This window comes from Glycine soja, chromosome 10 (genome assembly GCF_004193775.1).
Source record: "Glycine soja cultivar W05 chromosome 10, ASM419377v2, whole genome shotgun sequence".
Lineage (NCBI taxonomy): Eukaryota > Viridiplantae > Streptophyta > Magnoliopsida > Fabales > Fabaceae > Glycine > Glycine soja.
In genome coordinates, this window is record NC_041011.1 from 52,958,912 (window position 1) to 52,978,918 (window position 20,007).

General features: G+C 31.8%; 2 protein-coding genes across 7 annotated transcripts; one reads left to right on the plus strand and one right to left on the minus strand.

Annotated features, from left to right (window-relative positions):
• The first annotated feature begins 1,390 nt into the window (after positions 1–1,390).
• On the plus strand, positions 1,391–6,033 carry LOC114370164 (solute carrier family 35 member F1-like). Its single transcript, XM_028327455.1, has 11 exons — positions 1,391–1,697; positions 1,893–1,987; positions 2,531–2,588; positions 2,718–2,912; positions 3,130–3,206; positions 3,505–3,587; positions 4,006–4,057; positions 4,540–4,608; positions 4,995–5,081; positions 5,172–5,233; positions 5,451–6,033. The coding sequence occupies exons 1-11, from the start codon at positions 1,580–1,582 to the stop codon at positions 5,542–5,544; spliced, it is 990 nt and encodes a 329-aa protein (XP_028183256.1). The 5' UTR covers positions 1,391–1,579; the 3' UTR covers positions 5,545–6,033.
• A 45-nt stretch (positions 6,034–6,078) lies between these two features.
• Positions 6,079–15,003, minus strand: LOC114370163 (clathrin interactor EPSIN 2-like). Of its 6 annotated transcripts, none has more exons than XM_028327450.1 (15): positions 14,953–15,003; positions 14,664–14,693; positions 13,809–13,887; positions 13,630–13,681; positions 13,346–13,425; positions 13,197–13,275; positions 12,821–12,904; positions 12,546–12,691; positions 11,924–12,265; positions 9,940–9,981; positions 9,749–9,835; positions 9,471–9,676; positions 8,247–8,431; positions 6,925–7,840; positions 6,079–6,845 (listed from the first exon to the last, which is right to left on the minus strand). In XM_028327450.1, the coding sequence occupies exons 3-15, from the start codon at positions 13,841–13,843 to the stop codon at positions 6,466–6,468; spliced, it is 2,634 nt and encodes an 877-aa protein (XP_028183251.1). In that variant the 5' UTR covers positions 13,844–13,887; positions 14,664–14,693; positions 14,953–15,003; the 3' UTR covers positions 6,079–6,465. The 6 variants fall into 6 exon arrangements, with proteins under 6 accessions (XP_028183251.1, XP_028183252.1, XP_028183250.1 ...); XM_028327451.1 differs by lacking the exon at positions 14,953–15,003 and adding an exon at positions 14,219–14,412 and having other exon boundaries at positions 13,809–13,882; positions 14,664–14,933; XM_028327449.1 differs by lacking the exon at positions 14,953–15,003 and adding an exon at positions 14,219–14,412 and having other exon boundaries at positions 14,664–14,933.
• Positions 15,004–20,007: the final 5,004 nt, after the last annotated feature.

Here is a 20,007-nt window from a genome sequence, read left to right on the forward strand (position 1 = left end):
TACAAATCACTACCCAATTACAAAATCTTTAAAATCCACAATGGCCTTCCAAATCATATGAATTTATATTTTATAAGTCCATTAAAATTTAAACTACAAAATCCTAATTATAAAAGTTTTTTTTTAAATCTTAAAAATCACTACACTGTTACAAAATCTTTTTATGTCAAAATAGCATTTTAAAATCTTAGTCCAATAAATATCCTTTAAAATAATTTAACCATTTCACTTAAAACTCTATGACGTGTAAAAATATATTTATTTTTTAGCTCTTTAAAATGGGGTAAAAAAATGTTTTTTTTTTCTATTTGTTTATGCTACTACTGTAATAACTTTTGTCATCCACGGTCTTATATTTATAATTTTTAAATTCTTAGATTATTAAAGTTTTGAATATATTCACAGGTATCTGTTAGAAAAATTTAAATTAAAATAAAAATAAACAAACTTTGAAGTATTTTTTGTTGAACCTAGATATTTAAAGTTTTGAATATATTCATAGGTATTTGTTAGAAAATTTTAAATTAAAATAAAAATAAACAAACTTGAAGTATTTTTTGTTAGAACCTAGATTTGAGTATATTTTTATTTGAGATTAAAACAGAAATTAAGTATTGTTTAAAAGTAGTTTTAATACTGAAAATCTATTTTTTACTTATTTTAAAAGATATTGAAACCAGTTTGAGAAGAAAATTGATTGATTTTTCAAATTAAATCACAATACAGATTTATTTTGAATTTACATTTTAAAATTATCATAAAATACTAAAAAATTGTCACAAAGGAATAAAAATCGACACAAAATATTATTTTATTATGTTATAAACTAAAAAAAAATTCATCAAAATTCAGGAGATAAAAAAATTGAAAAAATTATTTTAAAGTTCAGGGACTAAAAAAACATCCCCTAAATTTAGAAACTAAAATAATAATTAAGCTTAAAAAAAAATTAAAGTCTCATGATAAAAAATGATTTTAAATTAAAGTTTCATGTTAATAAAATCATTTTTCATCAAACTTAACTTATTTAAAAAAATGCTTAATTACAAATTTTATCATCAAAATTTTATAATTTTAGAATTTTAGGACACAACCTTTACTTTTATAAATTTTACCACCAAAATTTTAAAATTTTGTGAATTTTATCATTCAATATTTTCTTTACTTTTGCACATGGATTATGGTTATAATTAATATAAAAAATGACTTTCTATATTGATTATAACTAGTATAAAAGATCACTTTTCTATATTGATATAATTAGCACAGATGTTAAAAGTCATAATTATTTATCTTTTGAAACCACCTAATTTTAAATCACATGGTTTGATAAAATACACAATAAAATTTAGAAGAATAAAAAAAAACAAATTGGAAGTTGAAGTTGATATCGAAACAGAACTCCCAAGGTGGACGGTTGAAAACAGTCAGTTGTAAACTCCGCAATGCTGATTTCCATTCTCTCTTAGTGTCAGTCTTATTCCTCCCGAACCCGAAATTCAGTCCTTAAATGATAAATAATATCCCAGTTGTTTCTGCAAAAGGGTGTTAGCTGCTAAACTTGGGGGAGTAGGAAAACATGGCTACTTTCGAGCAATTTTGGAGCAGAAAAACGTTACTAGGTCTTGGTTTGGGACAGTTTCTTTCTCTCCTCATCACTTCCACTGGTTTCACCTCTTCTCTATTGGCTAAAAAAGGTTTGTTTGCCTGCATCTTCAAAATTCTACAGCCTTCCATGCTAATTGCTTGAATTATTGTAAATGTGCCTTTTGCTTACTAAATTTCATGATCACATCTTCTTTTCTTTTCTTCCTTCTTTTACCCGACTCTCTTCTTCTGTTCGTTTTATGCAGATTTTTTGTTTTTTATGTCCTTTTATTATCTTGTTACAGGAATTAATGCACCAACTTCTCAGTCGTTTCTAAACTATGTGTTCTTGGCAATTGTCTATGGGATTATTGTTCTATACAGAAGGGAAGCACTCAAGGTTATAGACTGAAGCTTTGTTTTTTTCGCAGTACATTACACGAAGCAGTGCCTTAGACAATTAATATTTTTAATTTTTGTTTATTTTGAGTGACATTGAAGGAGGAATATCCGAAACATGTTTAATTAGATTAGATGACAGGAAGCTATTGGTGGTGGTATGTTTATAATTATCAATCCTTTCATTTTAAATGATAAACATCTGGTGAAACAAGGTTTGATATTGGTGGTATGTTTATAATTTTCCCTTTCTTTTTGTTACTTTGATAATAAAAAAAGGGATATTGGTTTATGAACAACACTTGAAGGGGACAGAAAGAAAAAATGAATTTGCAGAGCCATTTGGTTGCTTTGGAATTTGCATAGAGAAGTGTTGATGTAGCACTGTATAGAATATAGATCCAATAAATACTAATATACTTGTATGCTCTTTTTACTCTGTTTTCCTTTAAAAGATATATTTATATGCTCTTTATACTCTGTTTTCCTTTAAGCGTTAAACATTTAAAGATAATTTCACAAAATTCATATGGTTTTGGTGCAGGCAAAATGGTATTATTACATACTTCTTGGATTGGTTGATGTTGAAGCAAATTTTCTTGGTAAGTGTTTTCGATGGAAGTACATTTACTGTTGGACCATTCATATTTATTCTATTGAAGCAAGCTACCTGTTGAGTTGCATCACATTACTTTTTATGATTTACATGCTAATTCTTATCTAATGAACAGTTGTGAAGGCATATCAATATACATCACTAACAAGTGTGATGCTGCTTGACTGCTGGTCCATCCCATGTGTCATGCTTTTTACATGGATTTTCTTAAAAACAAAATATGGATTCAAAAAGGTCACTGGTGTAGTTGTTTGCATTGCTGGCCTTGTCCTGGTTGTATTTTCAGATGTCCATGCAGGCGACCGGGCAGGTTGGTGGCTTATAATTTCTTTGGGATTGACCCCTATACCTTGTGCATATTTAAACACCAACACTTACACAGGCACATTTAGAAAGCTAGAGTTGTGTGTTCACTATCTTTGTTCTTCAAACTCATTTTCGTACATGTTGATCTTGTCATTTGTAATTAGTAAAGTACATCTTTCTCTTTATGGTAGTTGTCTAATGGTATATGCACCATGCTATAGGGGGAAGCAATCCTAGTATAGGGGACATTCTTGTTATTGCTGGTGCTACATTGTATGCTGTCAGTAACGTCAGCGAGGTAAACTGATTGCACTTCTGCTTTTAACACATTTTGCAACATATTGCTATTTTCAATTTACCATGCGCACAATATGTGCACATACTGGTATTGAAAACTTATTTAATTGATCCAAACTCTCAAGCTAAAGTACTGATCTTGAATCTGGGATCTTGAGTCTTGACAGCAAAGTAAGAATGTGTTGCATTGCAAATTTGGGTTAATTGAGATGCTCCCACATGATTCATCCACACTTGAGTATATTAGTGTTTCATTATGTGTAATCTCGTTTGTTATTCTTATTTCCTTCCCATTACAGGAGTTTCTAGTGAAAAATGCTGATAGAGTTGAGTTGATGGCAATGTTGGGACTCTTTGGTGGCATTATTAGTGCCATTCAAATGTATCCTTGATTTCTTTACTTCTACTTATTTGTCCGTTTTCCAACTTGTGCTTTATGAAATTTGCATTTAGAAATCCATTTTATGACACTTGCTCAAACTTTGTTTCCAACATCTTCATTCTGTTCATTTGTTGCATAGAATTGCAATCTTTAAGTTAAACTCAGATATTGATTTATTTAGTGGTTAAATAAATCAACCTATGTTATAATTTTACAGTTAATTATGAAATGTTAAAATGGATCAAGTAGTTTTAAATTAATAACAATGGGATGAGATAAAGATAATTTTGGCATCAAAATTTCCCTTCAAATTCAGTAAGTGAAAAGAAAAAAGGAAAAAAAGACACTTGCATTTATTGCACTCATTACATTCTTAGTTCTCTTTTTCCTGTCTTGGCCTTAATGGTTATTATTACAGAAGCATACTTGAGCGCAATGAGCTCAAATCTATTCACTGGTCAGCTGGGGCAGTAAGCTCTCTCTCCCTCTCTCCCTCTCTCTCTCTCTCACACACACACACTGACACTATTATTTAAGAAATTGACTAAGTTCCACCAGTTTGGCTAAGATGTCTGCAAGGCTGTAATAGTCTGTCTCAGACTCTCATATGTACATGCTTGACTACATACGCACAGTCCTTCTCTTTTCATTTGGAAGAACCATAAAATCCTGAGTTGCTTTTTGTTTGCAATCATGGAATGGAAATAATGAGTTTGGTCCTTAGAATAGTGATGTGCCCTTTCTCTTGGGATCAGGGGTAAATATTTAGAACCATCCCCACCCGCAACTGGCTCAATGATTGTAGATTCTTCTCTACTTCTGTTTTCCATTTTACCACATCCATTAAATATTGTTTGTTTTGTATATCAATTATCAAGTCATTTATGTTCTAGCAACATGCCAAATTCTTATTTATGTTATTTATGTCTCTTTCTTGCCACGCTGATTGCAGGTTCTTCCTTTTGTTGGATTTGCGGTGGCTATGTTTATGTTTTACTCTTTAGTCCCTGTCCTACTTAAGGTTTGGATTCAAACTATACTGATTCTGCAGATTTTTTACTTTGAAATTATATTTATTATCACCACAGGAAAAGCCAATCACATTAGATGAAAGTAATTCTTTGGTTTTATTTTCTTTTTTTATTGAATAATTTTCTATTATTTTTATGCTGGTGTCTGTGTTTATTTCTTGGATTAAAAAGATTCAATAATAGTTAGCATCGTGAAAAATTATTCACCCTTAAGTTAAAGTTGCTTAGTATTTGGTCCATTCTCTCTTGACTGATGATAGCATCTCTTGTGCATCACTTACAGTGTTGAAATGACATTAAACCATCATACAATTTAGATTTATCTTTACCAAAAGGAGAACTAGCATTTAAAATATTCTCTCTTGTTTTGTCACAGATCAATGGTTCCACTATGTTAAATCTGTCTCTATTGACCTCTGACATGTGGGCTGTCTTAATTCGCATTTTTGCTTACCATGAGAAGGTCTGACAGTAACCTTCACTGGCTCTATTTTTTGCAGATGCAAGTGGCATGTAGTGTGCTAACATTTCTTGTGTGAATTTTGCTTTACAGGTTGATTGGATGTACTATGTGGCCTTTGGTGCTGTTGTTGTTGGTCTCATTATCTACTCTGGGTATGTAATTTCACACTTTGTAAGCATAAATTACTCATATTCTTTGCATGCTGAATCACTGACATAGTTTCTCTCAAAAAGGCCTATCTGCATGTACCGTTGGCCAGTGTTGATTTAAGTTCACAATCCTGTTTCAAGTTTTCCTCACGAGTACAGCGAGGTGCCTGCTGTAGTTTGATTTCTCTAATATACTAAGTATTTGCTGATCTGATTGCAGTGGTGACGGAGATGAGAATCAAGACCCTCATCATGTTGCTGAAGATGCTAGCCAAAGACAACATGATGAAGAAGCTACTTCAGGTAAATCATAATATAACAGCAGCCAGGCTGGAAGCTCAAAACACTAAGCACGCCTGAAGAGGTGCTTGAAAGGTAAAACCATGACAGAGTCTCCTCCAAAGATGAAGATTTTACTTCCATTCAATTTGTGTAGATGGAATTTTGAGTGTTTTGGACGGTTTTTTGAAAGTTGGTACTAGATTTTTAGTGAACATAGTTTGCTAAATATGATATTTAATTATTTTTGAAGAAAATCTATAAGAAAGATTTTCGGAGATAATAAGTAACAGCCGTTTATTTTTTCGTATGAAATTTGGGATGTTCGATTAAATTTGGTAGCCATTGTCCTGTGAAAGTTTTGAATGTAATATTTATCTCCATGATTGGGAGTAGTTGTTAATCCTATTTGGTCCTCTCGATGTCCAATTTCTCACAAGCAAGAAAATATCTCTCATATATAAATTGGAACTGTTGAGCAGACAATGTTAACACGGTTTCAACAACAACAAAAAAAAAAAGATCAATAGTAACACGGACACGTGCGTGCATAATTTATAATCAGCATCTCAGCATTATTATCACATGTAAACATTGATGTAAAAAAAAGGCACAAGGCGAAAAGAATATAATTAATATCACACTACTCTGGTTGGCGTTGGGGGTATTAACTATAAAAAAAAAAACCAATAACCCAAGTAAGGTTATTTGATGGGGTCACTGGTACACAGCAAAACACCTATAAAAATGAGTGGAAAGCATAATAAAAAAACAAGTATAAGGATAACATCTATTGTTAGAAATACGATTGCAAGATGTAGACCAGATGTATTGCCGTGCCGTTCTCTAAACTGTGTAGCAAAACAATTGCGTCATAAACTAATACTACTTTACCTTGCTATGATCTTATCTAGGTATAGTGCTCAATCTTATACTCTTTGACATTGCTATAAATCTCATCGGTAGCCACCACCACTGTACGGATGTTGAGGATAACCACCTCTTCTCATCATGGAGTTATAATTTCCAGGCATGTTGGACCCAGGCGGAAATCCAAAAGGTGGTGGCTGCATCTGCACCATACCCATAGGCACGTTCATGCCTCCATAGCCTCCCATACCCATATGTGCCATACCAACACCAGGACCCATCATCGGGTTTGGTGGAGGTCTAAGAGCACCCACACCAGCCCGGCCCATACCTGAACCAGATCCCATAGCTTTACCCATTGTTACAGTTGACGTTACCGTTGTCGTGGTGGGCTTCTCCATCCTCTTTTCCCTCCTATTAATGGCATCAAAGTCAACTCCAATATCTGCTAAAGGGTTTATTTTAGCTGCAAATGAACAACATGAAAAGTCAGTGTTCATCCAGATAAGATCACACATTAAAAACAGTTTGAGCACAGCACTCACGTCCAGATATATTCAAATTAACCAACCCCCTGCTAAGTGTGTCTGCCCAAACTGTCGATTTTGTCTCAAACTTGTCCTTGGGTGGCTGAGAAACAGCATTCTGTGAAGCATGTACTCCTTGACCAAGTGGTTGATGGTTAAATGACTGTCCCGACAAGTTCCCACTGTTAAACTGTGATGCTTGATCAATGGGGGATTGAGAAGACAAATAGTTTGCACTCTGTCCTGTTGAAGCTTGGGGAGCCGTGTGTAAAGGGATAAGTGGCATAGATCCTTGTTCATAGGTCTGGTTCATATGTCCACCTTGAGATTGAGGGAACATGGCTGAAGAAGCTTCTTGAGTCATAGAGCCAGCAGCCAGGGAAGGAAATCCACCATATATATGACTAACTGACTGTGCAGATTGATCAGTGTGAGATGGAAAGGGTTGCTGTGCATGTTGACTAGTGGGAACTGATGGTGGGGGTTGTAGAGGTTGGCCACCAGGAGCTGAAAAGGATTGTGCTGCAGGTTGACTGGTTACAGCTGAGAAATCTTGCTGCACGTGTTGACCAGACTGTGTAAAAAAAGACTGTGGTGCCATTTGCCCTGATGAAGCTGAAAAGGAGGATAAGAATTGAGCATCAGGAGGAGCTGAAAAGTTCTGCTGTGAGGTTGTCCCAGGTAATGGTGCAGGGGGAAGAATGTCTGCAAGAATATCAGTTTCCTGTGATGGCGGCGACATAGACAAAAGCTTAGTCTCATTGGCACTGGGAACTGAAAATGAGACTCCAAACCTAAAGTTGGAGACCGATTCTGTATTAGGACCACTTGACAGGGATGGCGCAAGACCCTGATGAGTCTGGGGATGAGATGGAGCAGTTTCAGTGGAAGGACCGGCCTTAAATGGTGAATCACCAAATGGGTCTTCAAACACCTGCCAAAAGTTAAACCAACAAAATACCAGGATTAACAAAGAGATAAACTATTGTAAAAGAATGAGAGGAGCTGTTTTACACCCAGTAACACAAAAAAAATCGAAGCATGCATAGACACAGTAATATGCCCCTCAGAAAGACAACACTTCCAAGTTCTGAGGTTCCCCTCCATTCATCGTGGTCCACAAACAGAAGTTATAGTAATTATTATGCTACATTTCTTAACAAGAACCCACCCACCTAATTGTAAACAATCAAGCATGCAAAATCAGAAATGACAGACAACAAAACAAAGCGAAAAGCATTCCAAGTCATACATAAATTCATGCTTAATAATACAGAGTAAATAAAATAAGATTCAAATACTTTCTTATACTGACAGTATAAACAAAAACAAATCCATACCGGATTGAAGTTATTGGATGCAGATGGCGGCAGTGCAAATGACGCTGTTGACTCAAGGTTTGCATTTCCTTGAGAGGTTGTGGTTTCTGATGCAGAAGGCACAAGAGCCAATGCATTTGAAGAGAATGAATAAGATAGGGAGCCCAACAAGTCCATTTCAACATTATTAGCAGGAGCTGGGGCAGCTAATAAGAAACATAAAGATATCATGAATATTGAATATAAAGCATAACAATTGTTTCTTGCAAAGAAAGCACAATTAAAGCATCACCACAAGCCCTTGAAAACCATCAATATTTAACTAAAACCCCCAAATAGTGATGATAATAATTCCATCCAATCTCAATTAGGATCATGCCATTGACGATTCAAGTGTGGGACCCAAGTGATGGATACATGAAGTGTTACATCTAGCCACACAACATAGTTGAACAATCATTAAAACTTAAAAGCACTTCCATACTTTCAAGTTCCAACTGGTCCACATATTATATTTCTCAATTACCCTACTCAGGCTTATAAGTGAAAAGTGCAATTATGAGCTTCACTAGTGAAATGCCCTGCTATTTCTTAACAGGCATTCACCTTTATACTCGATCTTGAGTTTCAGTTTCAAATGTATTGAAAATTTTATACAACTGTGCACATACATACCACTCTATAGTCTGCACGGAAATCAGTCTTACTAGTTAGTGACTATATAAATCAACAACCACAGAGACTCATCAATAAATAGGATGCCGAGCACCCATCTCGCTATCCATGCTACCTGATCACATGAGCAGATGAGGCATGCTATAAAATGTTTCATACTGTCAACAAATTTCAAAGTTCTCTTACAAACCTCCATGGTATTTACCACAAGAAAATCACAGGACTTACAAGCATATCACAAGCGGTACATAAACAAAAATACTGAACAGGTTGTCAAATGAAAAAAACATTTGTAAAGAAAGGCATGCAAAGAAAATTACAAATACAGCCTACTGGCAACTTTCAATCCAATAAATGGTGTGGCAATCCCCCAGTCCCCCACCCACGCTTCTCTGGCAGACACAATATAATGAATAAGAATTTAATACATAACTGATAACACAACAACAAAAGCATTATCCCACTATGCAAGTGATGAACCTGATGTGAATTAAAAAAAGTCAAATAAAGAATAATAAACTCCAACACGTGTATACATTTTTAAAACAAGAAACAACACACTTCTCACACCTGATACAAGATGACCACGAGGATCAAATTCATCAAAAGCCTCAACTTCACGGTTTTCAGATGTACCAGTACTGGCAGCAGCAGTTGCTTCTATTGGATTATCGCTTACAAGAGAAGATCCTGTAGGAGCAGAGGTTTTTTGGTGTGGGTTGTCACTTTTAGGAGAAGAGCCTTTTGGGGCAGATGCAGCTGAAATTTCCCCATCCCTGCAATCAAAATAGTAATATAGTTGCAGGTTTCTTTGGGAATAAGTAATCTCCGTATTGTAAACTTCATACCTTTCATAGTGTAAAGGGCTTTGAGAAACAGCTTCTTCATAACTGGGAGGAGCATCCACATTTTGCTCAGAAAGTTTCCGCTCTAACCTGCCCATTTTATTGCATATGGTCAATCAAAATAATGCCAAGAGGCATTATGGATGGAGGTGTGTGTGTGTGAGATAGAGAGAGAATCTTTATGGCTGATTTACCTTCCTTCCAGTGAATGGTCTTCGGCTTTAGCACTGCTACCTCTGACAGAACATTGTATAAAGGACTAAATTAGTAAAATGAAAAAGGAGTGTCACACAGCAACAAGCCAACAACATTACATTAATCCCTGTGTTTTCATGATAAATGAAAAGGCATTTTTATTTAACAACAAATGTTAATTGTTAGATTTATTAGTTTTTTTTTTAGTGGGAGTAATTTGAACCCATGACCTCTCCCTCCCTCCTTCTTTCAACCACCAAGTCAACCTTATAACTCCAGAATGCTTAAATTTAGAAAAAGAAAAGGATCTACATCGTCAAGTGAAATTTATTAATTATTACTGCTTAAAAAGACCACACCAGAATGGTTGTCATTTTGCATCAGAGACGCATGTAAAGGCCAAATTACAGCACTATTGTCTATTTGTACTTTTTTTAGCTTTGGGTAGAACAATGATGTGACTAAAGCCACCTTTCTGTTGCAATAATTGAATGGTCAGTGGCACGATAATTGTCAATATATCATCCTATAAGGTCAATTGTATAATAATTCAATAAAATCTTGAAACACAAGACTGGTTCCTTGTATTATGCTGTCATAGCTTTCCATCACAATATCATTTTACCCACACAATGCAAAGTCAGTTATATTGTACATGCTCTATACTATTTAAGTTGGTAACTTATCTTCTTTATGGTTATCACCCCAAAAAATCATAATCGCAAAATCACTAGAAATAAACAAGAGCATTAAATTTGTTATTATACTAATTAACCATTAGTTAAAATTTTAATTATAATCAAACATCAATTCTTGCACTACTGAGCACGTAGATCAGTCGGCATATAACTATTCTAGCTTAATCAGTAATCTCATATTAGAGTTCCTAGGAATGCAATTGATTTAAAACTAAGTAGGAAAAGCTTTGTTGCCCAAAGTGGTTTACCCGGCTCGAACTGAATTTGTCTGATGCCCAATATGGTGTTTGGATACAAGGGTTCAAGTCCTAAATCGCAAAAAAATTGTGCAATTTTCCAATTTCACAAAACTGACCCATTTGAAAGGTTTTTGACCTAGTTTCACCCAATTTGATTCAACAGAATGAACACAGTTCAAAGCTTGTTCATCTTGTGCGACTGTGAGCCCTAAGCTGCTTTTTCTTCATGAAGCATCTGTGTTATTGAAACCTGACCCCTATCCCTAACCACTGCTCTTCTTCCAACGTCTGAGCCAGGCACCACCAAGCATCACTGTTTGAAGTTCTATTCTCTGTGCCGGCCACCATTTATTCTATGTTCTCTATTATGTTCTTCTGGTGGTTAAGTTTTATGCCTTGTAAGTTGTAACTTGTCAAAACTTGATGTGCTGTGTACTTCTGTTTTGGAACTGTTAAGTTTTCTACTATACTATTTTATGGGTTAAGACTTATGAATATGATGCATGACATTATGGAATATGGATTATGAATATGATTTATGAATACAGATTGTTGTGTACATGTGTTTTGGAGTTGTTAAGTTTTTAACTACCAATGCATGTATATGAATTTATAAGCATATTAGTACATGTATATGAATTTATATGCATATTACTACATGTATATGAATTTTTTAAATCTTACAATTCGATTTAGATTTTTACCCCCATTCCGATTTAAGGGGTAAAATTCCAATGTTGACTACCTTGGTTCTCCATAATAAATTTTAAACTAAAAAGCTTAAAGATACCCTCATTTTTCTTCCCATCCACCCAAACATCAAAGCTACCCAAAACCAATTGATGAAAAGCCCAAAAAATCCATCAGCTTAATTAACGCAATAAAGTATATACAGATGATAACAACTAACAAGAGAGCTAGGATCCAAAACCAAATGAACCCCAAGAACTATAATTATTAACAATTAAAATAGTATCTATTTCAGATTTTTTAGATAAAAGAATAATATATTAAAGGCGTTATCTCATTCAGATACAGGCACACACCGAGATGAACGCTGACCATCATCATCAAAATTATGATCATGGTCTCTATCAGATCTCCTGTTTCTTGAGCCATATTGGTCATCGTCAACACTTCTACGGTACTCATCATCCCTGTAACCATCTCTGCTATAGCGTTCCTCATAATCTCTGCCATAACGATCTCTGTTACTACTATACTGATCATCGTCTCTATAGCCCCATTCTTTTTCTCTGCCATAGCCATAACCACTTCTATCTTCCTCCCTGCTTCCATAACGGTCATCTTCATATCTATCACCATAAGATCCAATGCTTGAATATGAACCAGGCCTATACATTCCACCAGTTGAATTGTTGCGAAATCTGGAGAATCATGCAGCACAATTACATATCTCCTCCAGATTGAGAAATCCACAAACATATTTACATGTCATTATACCCAGTGGTTTTACATTTGTGATCTAGAAATCCGAAACAAATTCAAATACACATGTGATGGATATTATAAAATTCAGGGAAAAAAGAAAAACAAATTATGCTTAAACAATATGTTGTTCTTCCTAAATAAGGTGTAAGTTTTTATAGCAATTGGAAAATAACAAAGTTTAATATATATATATATATATAATGAGAGGATAATTACTTGTCCCTGTTAGCAGCAGCCTTCTGTCTAACCTCTTTGATTCTTTCTTTATCATTGACAAGGAGAACGAGACTTTGTGATTTCCTCCTGATGTTGTTTCCCTGGTCTCTTCCACTGGAATCAATATATTGAAAATTGGACAATGTCTGTTGATGTGACATTTATAATATTATCAAGTTGCATTCTAATTTTTAGATCTTTTCAATAACATTAGAAACTTGCATGGTAAATACTTAAAGTTTATAAATGTTTACAATCAACAAAATGGAAATTACCGTTATTTGGTGGGCATGTTCTCTAATTTCCTCTATGACTCGCTCTGACCCATTAGCCACCAAGTATTCTAATACTGTCAAAGCCTGTTGTTGAACATTTAATGCATACACATAAGCACTGTTCTATTCCAAGAGAATAAGATCAGCAGTAAATGCAAAAAAAAAACATATAAGACATAATTCTTAGACGGCAAGAATCCATCATGGTTTGTAAATAAGTATTAAGACAAATTTTATAAATGGTGTACTTCAATGGATGCATTGAAGTATTGAGGGGCAATAAAAAGAGCATCATGACAATAATAAAAAAAAAGAAATAAAAGATTCCAAGAGTAACTGAGTAACTACATCTAAAACATAAAATAGTTGTACAAACCTTGTAGACATGCCGCCAATTCTTGCCAGTGTCATTAATCCGCTTCCAGATTACTGCCATGATCATTAAGTTTTCATGACTGCAAGGGAGCTAAAACATGAGATACTTGTTATACAATATCAAGCATAAACTGATGAGCTCAAGCTTACTAATTTCTGGATGCCTGTGCAATATCTGCAAGAAGTGATCCATGAGGACCCCACTCCTCATTGTTGGTAGCATCAAGAACCTGGAAGATGGGGGAGACCAATCTAATTAAAATTTCCACAACAAGATTATAAATGTATAACCTCCAAGATAGTCAACAAAGTATTTCTTTCATGAGAAAATATTATAGAAAAGTAAATTCAGATTACAGACTTCACACCATTATCTTGTTATGAGTCATGTGCAATCATAGTTTTATAGTGAATGCTCAAAGAACAAAATTTACCTTCTGTTCTATCCCAGGAACTTTCAACACTTTCTTATTTACTTCTCTTTTACTGCAAGAATAATGAAGAGAATAAGGAATTTATGAAATAGGGTTGGGTTCTTAAAAGGTAATAAACACCCTAAATAGAAATTACATTCATAGTATGTGATTATACACTAATAAACAGTTAGACTTACAGTTCCCTAACAGTTTGACCAATGGCCTTCTTCATTGTAGCTGGTTTTCAGTACTCGCGTGCAAGAACCATAAACTGAACTGCCACGTAGAAATAAAAGCCTATTTCAGTCTTTTGTCACAGACTAGTTCAAGGAAAAAGATTTCTCAGCAACATGACAGCTACTTGAATTCTGAATAGATTTTTTCCAAGCAATATTCTTTACTTGTACTAAGACAGCAGTTTAAACTTTAAAGTTTACCAAATCAATCGGTTAAAGACTTGACTTATTCATCAATGAGCATTAAATGTGTATATTGTAAAAAATTATGTCTTTACTTCTTGGGAGCAACATCAGAACTGAACTAGAGTTGAATGCGAAATTCTATCACGGAGAAAGAACTAACATCACAATCTGAAAATAAGTCTTACATGAACTTTCTGAGATCAATCCAAACTCTAAAACATGCAAATGAACTGCCAGATACCAGTGTTAAGCAGTGGCACGTATCTCATGAATTTCACCCCATCGTTTCTCGTAGCAATCAAAGTTCAGACAATCCGAAATTGTACAAGAAAATATTGACACCATAACTAAACGTAAATCCCAAGCTAATATATAATTCCTAGAAATGATAAAAGATAAAATCTTTATAAATATTGACAGAAAAGAAGAAGCAAGGAACAAATTATACTAGAAACTAAGCATCAAAACGAAGATCAGAAGGAGTCACAATTCAAAGCCAGAAGAAGCTTGACATGCAATACTAAGAATTGAGATAGAATCAGGAAGTTAAAGAGATGCATTCGATCCAGGAAACGAAAAGTGAATAAATTGAAGCAAAACTAAATCTGGGTAGGCGAAAAGAGATGAAACCTGGTCAAACTAGTCGGCAGAAAACAGAAACTGAAGGTGAGTTGGGTGTAGAGAGAGAAAACGAGAAATTGAGCCAACAGCAGCAACCAAGTTGCAATTTGCAAAGACTTGTTAGTTATCTCAAAAATAAAATTACGAGGAAAAGAGAGAGAGAAACAAAAATACAAAGGGCTTCTCTCACTACAATGTCGGAGTCACTGTGAAACGAAGCAAAATTCACAGTGAAACTATTCTGCAACTTACGTGAAGAGAATTAAAGAATAACACAGTACATGTAAGGAATAATAACCTTTTATTATGAATAGTTCAAGTTCTGATATCTGTTCCAACTTGTTTCTATTACTGATCAAAAAACTTGTTTTTGTTATGATTTCTTTCTCTGGGTCAATTTTGTTTTTCATAATGATTAAGTCAATATAATTATATTTGTTTATTGGACGCAAATTGGTTTCCAAAAGTTGACTAGGTAATAAGAAAAGAAAACTTGAATATTCTTTCTTTTGGCTGAATTGGAAACTTGAATATTCTACTCCCACATTGAAAGAAAATCACAAATAGTTGAATTTTTTTAGTTTATTAAATAGTATTATTATAAAAACTTTTATATTATTTATTAGAGAAAGAAATTATATATTATCCAATCATTTGATAAATTTATTAATTTTTAAAATAATTATTTTAAAGTAATTAATTTATAATTAGATGATAATATAAAATAATGCATACAAATTAAATTTTACTTATTAACTATAAATAATTTTAAAAGTTATCTATTTTGTAATACATAATAATTTATTATTAGAAATCAATAAAATAAATCTAACATTTATCATTTTTAATTTCGTAAAGTATAATATTAAAATAATAAATTAAATATTATAAATAGTGCGTAGACTTGTCCAACAGAGTGTTTTTATTGACATTTTTATTGAAACATTATCACATGTTTTCTTTAAAATAATAATGCATTAATGCATGCATCATTTTATGATGATCCACAGTCTCTTTCAAGGGTTTAAAAGATGTGCATCATTGTCTAGCAATTGTTCTTATTTATTAGAAACAGTGTCAAAAGTTGTTGGGCTGCAACTACTCTAGCACTAGGAATCCACTAATTGTCATAAAATGTTAGGGAAAAAGAGGCATACAAAAAAAATCATTTTAATAGTTTTCACCATTTTTTTAAATGTTAATTCAAATAATTATTTTTTAGAAATACTTGCATTTAGCTTTTATTTTTTTTTATATTTATTCATTTTTCATCCTTAAATTTTTATTAGATTTATTTTAATATTCTATATATAAGATAAAATTTTATTATATATTTTTTATGTTCTCCTCTCACAAGGTGAGATTTATTGGAAGAAGTATACATGGTCTGACCTTTAGGAATTCTAACCTTTGATCCCAATAAAGTTGGTAAACTTATTGTCAAGAATTAATTCTTTTATAGTCTACAATGCATCTCTTTAAAAACATAAAAAGGATAAAATTGAAAATTTTAAAATATAAAGGATCAAAGTAGAAAAATATGAAAATGTTAGTTATTTATAAAAAATGTTATTTTTTCTTGGACGATGGTGATTATTTATGAAAATGTTTCAATTATTGTAAAAAATATTATTATAACAAAAAATAAAAACTTAAGTATAGTTTTTGGTATTAACGGTAATATTTTTTTAATTATAAATGATAGTTCTTGAAAAGAGATATATTCCATGTCCAAGAAGAAGAAAGACGATACTAAGTTATAAAAGGTTTAGGAGAAAAAACAATTTCTGACATTTGTTGAGGTAAAGAGAATTACCTCTCAAAATAATAATATAAAGAAAAAAAATACAGAAGTATATGTTATAATAAATTTTTGTTTGATCTATTAAAAAAAATTGGGATTATGTTGTCACATCTTTCATAGCATTTTAATGTCAATTGCTTTTCGTGTTTGAATCAATTTATTTTGCGTTAGATGACTTCTTTTAATAGCTTCTTTAACTATATTATTTCTAAACAAAATTATCAAACCCGCATTTAGTATGTTTGTGGTCAATTTCACATAGGAATGAAATTATTTATGACTTGAAGTTTACACAAATAAATTAACAAAAATACTCATTAATTAATTAATTGTTAGAAAATAGACATTCAATTTTTATCTCTTAAATAAAGTCTTACATTGAAGTATTTTGAATAAAGAAAATATAATTAAGAAAAGAGATTCTATTAAAAATAATCGGTTAGATTTTTTAACAAAGATTTATCATAGACTGACCGAATATTCTTTACTGATGCATAATGATAAAAAAAATAATATTACAAAATTTATTTTTAAACCAGTTAATAAGAAAATATTACAATATATTTTATATGATTGATATTTTTAATCAAAGTTGACAACAACCTTAACTCAATTGAATTTAACTTATTATTTCGACATTATAGTTCATAAATTTGACAATAATAATGTTAGATTCATTATGCTTTTTATTTAGTTTTTGAATAATTTTATATTAAACAATTATTAAGTCAATTAATATAATAAAAGTATAAGTGTATGTTTTTTTTACTTTATTTTAAATTTGATTAAAAATATTATAATATACAGTATAAATAATTTTAAATCATTAAACATAATAAGATGAATACGAAAATTAATTTTAGTAACAGAATTTGAAACAATTGTTATAGTGAAAGGAATTGATTTTAGAAATAGGCTTTAAGAAAAGAAAAAGGTTGTGTGTGAGGCTAGCTATTCTGGATTTGAATTGGTTCCCGCTCTCACTTTGTTTTTTTCTGGATTTCATCGGAGGCTGAGCTGAGAATGAGATGCATCCACTCAATCCAGGTAATTAAGGAAACAACTTTTCTTGCACTCATAGTCATCAATCTATTTATTTATTTGGAATCTGCATCTGCATTCATTAACATTTTCATGTTCCGTTGCGATTGGGGTTAGGGTTTGATAGAAAGCATAGCCTGGGAATTGGGACCAAAATCACTATGCAATATAATGTCCCTGCTATGCTATCTCTCTGATTCTCATTTCCTACTCATTTTTGTGATGTGAATGCAGATCGATGCACATTGAGCATGCCTGCTTATAGAACAATGAATGAATGAATGAATGCGTACAACTACAACCGACTCAAGTCAAGGTTCGTATTGTCTTTCCCTTCTATTATTATATATAAGCCATGCCATTGCCATTGCCACTGCCATGCTCAAATTTATTTCAGTTACCATCTTTTTTACATTCAGTATCCCCAAACTGAATTTCCCATTACAGCAAATCCTAATTTGCTTATCTAAATATCCCTGTCAACTCTGATAAAAATATCTTTCTTTATTCTTTAAATTTTTGTTAGACATCACAAATGACAAGTTTCAAACAAAAAAAAAAAATCACCAAACAATTCATTTCTTAATAAAGTAGTGTATACAATTATTTTAGTAATTTGAAAAAATTATAAAATATTTCTACTTGTATTTTAAAAATAAAGTATTCTTAACATTAGGTAATGATGACCAATTCCATAAATAGTTACTAGACCTCTTCTTTATAATCATTGTTCGGTGCGGCATCCTTCTTTTTTCGCTTTTATATATATTGAAACATATATATTAATGAGAATTGATGGATGACAGCACCTATAACGAATTAACAATGAAAGGCACCGAGACAAATTTGCTTGTATGATAGCATGAACCACTTTCAACCCTTTTCTATCTTTATGTCTCTCCTTTTATAACAAGTTGCTACTTTTTATTAGATTAGTTAGGATTAGGAGAGCACTTTTTTGTTGCCTTGTAACAATGCAATCATTAGTACTTACGAATTTCTTTTTGATTTTAATTTTAGTTTGTTAATTTGGTGACAATTTGAGCTTAATACCACTTATGGTGGTATTATTAAAAAACGTTAGTATTTGTTAATTACTAATGAAAAATATTAGTTAAAGTTATAATAATAATGATAATATATAACAGTTTTATAGTCTAAGAATTAGGTAATTATAATCGAATCAAATATTTAATAAGATACTGATTTTTCTATAATCAAATATCAATTAGATAAAAAAAAGTTAAATCAAAGTAAAATAATGTTGTATGGAGCAATCTTTTACTAAATATTCGTAACACATTCCTAATTGTTTAGAGTTATCAGATATGTCTCGTTAAAGCTCAGTAAAAAAACACATAAATCTAAATTCTCTCATAATAACAGTTTTTTTTATTAATCTTCTTGCTAAATGAAGAAAGTATTAAATGCTTATTGTATTTTCAAGTTATTAAATATATTTATTTTTCTAATATTCTCTTCATTTAATATTTGGAGGGTAAATAGAAAGTAGGTTCATTGCACTTTTACTTAGATGTGAATTTCGATCATTAATAAAGAAAGTGTTGAATAATGTATTGTTAGCATTTATCTATATATGCTAAAAGAGTACATTATTGGCTAAGGGTGAAACAATTAAAATTCAATCAAATATATATTTCTCTGTAGCTAAATATCAGCTAATACAAATTTCTAATTATTAAATCTCAACCAAATCAAGATAATAAAGCGTATACACATTTTATTCTTAACCAAAAAAATCTGTCTCTTGGCATAGCTTTTTATATCATCGCAGCCCCTCTTTCGTCCATCAAAAGATGTCAATGTTCAAGATGTCCTGAATTCATAACAAACAGCATGCATGTGGTTTAATCTTGCGAAATTCGGGTTAGTAAACAATAACATGAATACATGATTGTGTTTTCTTTGGAACTTCTAAATTAATTTTCTTACGAGTAACGAAATTACATAAGGACAAAGGGCCCACAAATTAGTTATGTCGATTTTATTAGATTATCTGTGGTTATTTAATTAGATAATGGGGAAGGTGGGTAGGTCCACTTTTGTTAAATTTGAGAATGGGGCCTGCTTGGATATCACTAGAAGACTTGTAAATGTATAACTAAATTAACGATTGATAATTGCTACATGGTTTTTTTTAAACTACGATAAAAAAAATTAATTGATACGATAAAAAATTAAGTAAAAGTTGAAAAGTTAGTTTAAAATAAAAAAATTAGTTAAAAATCAGAAAGTTAACTTATTAAATTAGAAGTATTTAGTAAAACTAATTAATGAAGTAGTTAAAAAGTGTAAAATAATAAAAAATAGTAATGCCATAATTTATTTTAAAAAAATAATATGAAAAATAAATAAATATATTAAAGATAAAAGTAGAAAAAAATATAAAAAAAGTAGAAGTTAATTTTTTAAAAAATACTACTAATGTTTAAAAAAAAAATTAAAAACTATTAAAAAATTTATTTATTAAACAATTAAATGAATTTT

What these genes read in the sequence shown, in the direction of transcription:
- LOC114370164 (XM_028327455.1), top strand. Translation starts at nt 1,580, where the DNA reads ATGGCTACTTTCGAGCAATTTTGGAGCAGAAAAACGTTACTAGGTCTT. An exon ending in TTCACTGGTCAGCTGGGGCA is followed by an intron (nt 4,058 to 4,539) that starts GTAAGCTCTCTC and finishes CGCTGATTGCAG; the next exon opens with GTTCTTCCTTTTGTTGGATT. An exon ending in TTTTTGCTTACCATGAGAAG is followed by an intron (nt 5,082 to 5,171) that starts GTCTGACAGTAA and finishes TTTGCTTTACAG; the next exon opens with GTTGATTGGATGTACTATGT.
- LOC114370163 (XM_028327450.1), bottom strand. Translation starts at nt 13,843, where the DNA reads ATGAAGAAGGCCATTGGTCAAACTGTTAGGGAACT. An exon ending in AACATGCCCACCAAATAACG is followed by an intron (nt 12,692 to 12,820) that starts GTAATTTCCATT and finishes TCACATCAACAG; the next exon opens with ACATTGTCCAATTTTCAATA. An exon ending in AGCCCTTTACACTATGAAAG is followed by an intron (nt 9,677 to 9,748) that starts GTATGAAGTTTA and finishes TTTTGATTGCAG; the next exon opens with GGATGGGGAAATTTCAGCTG.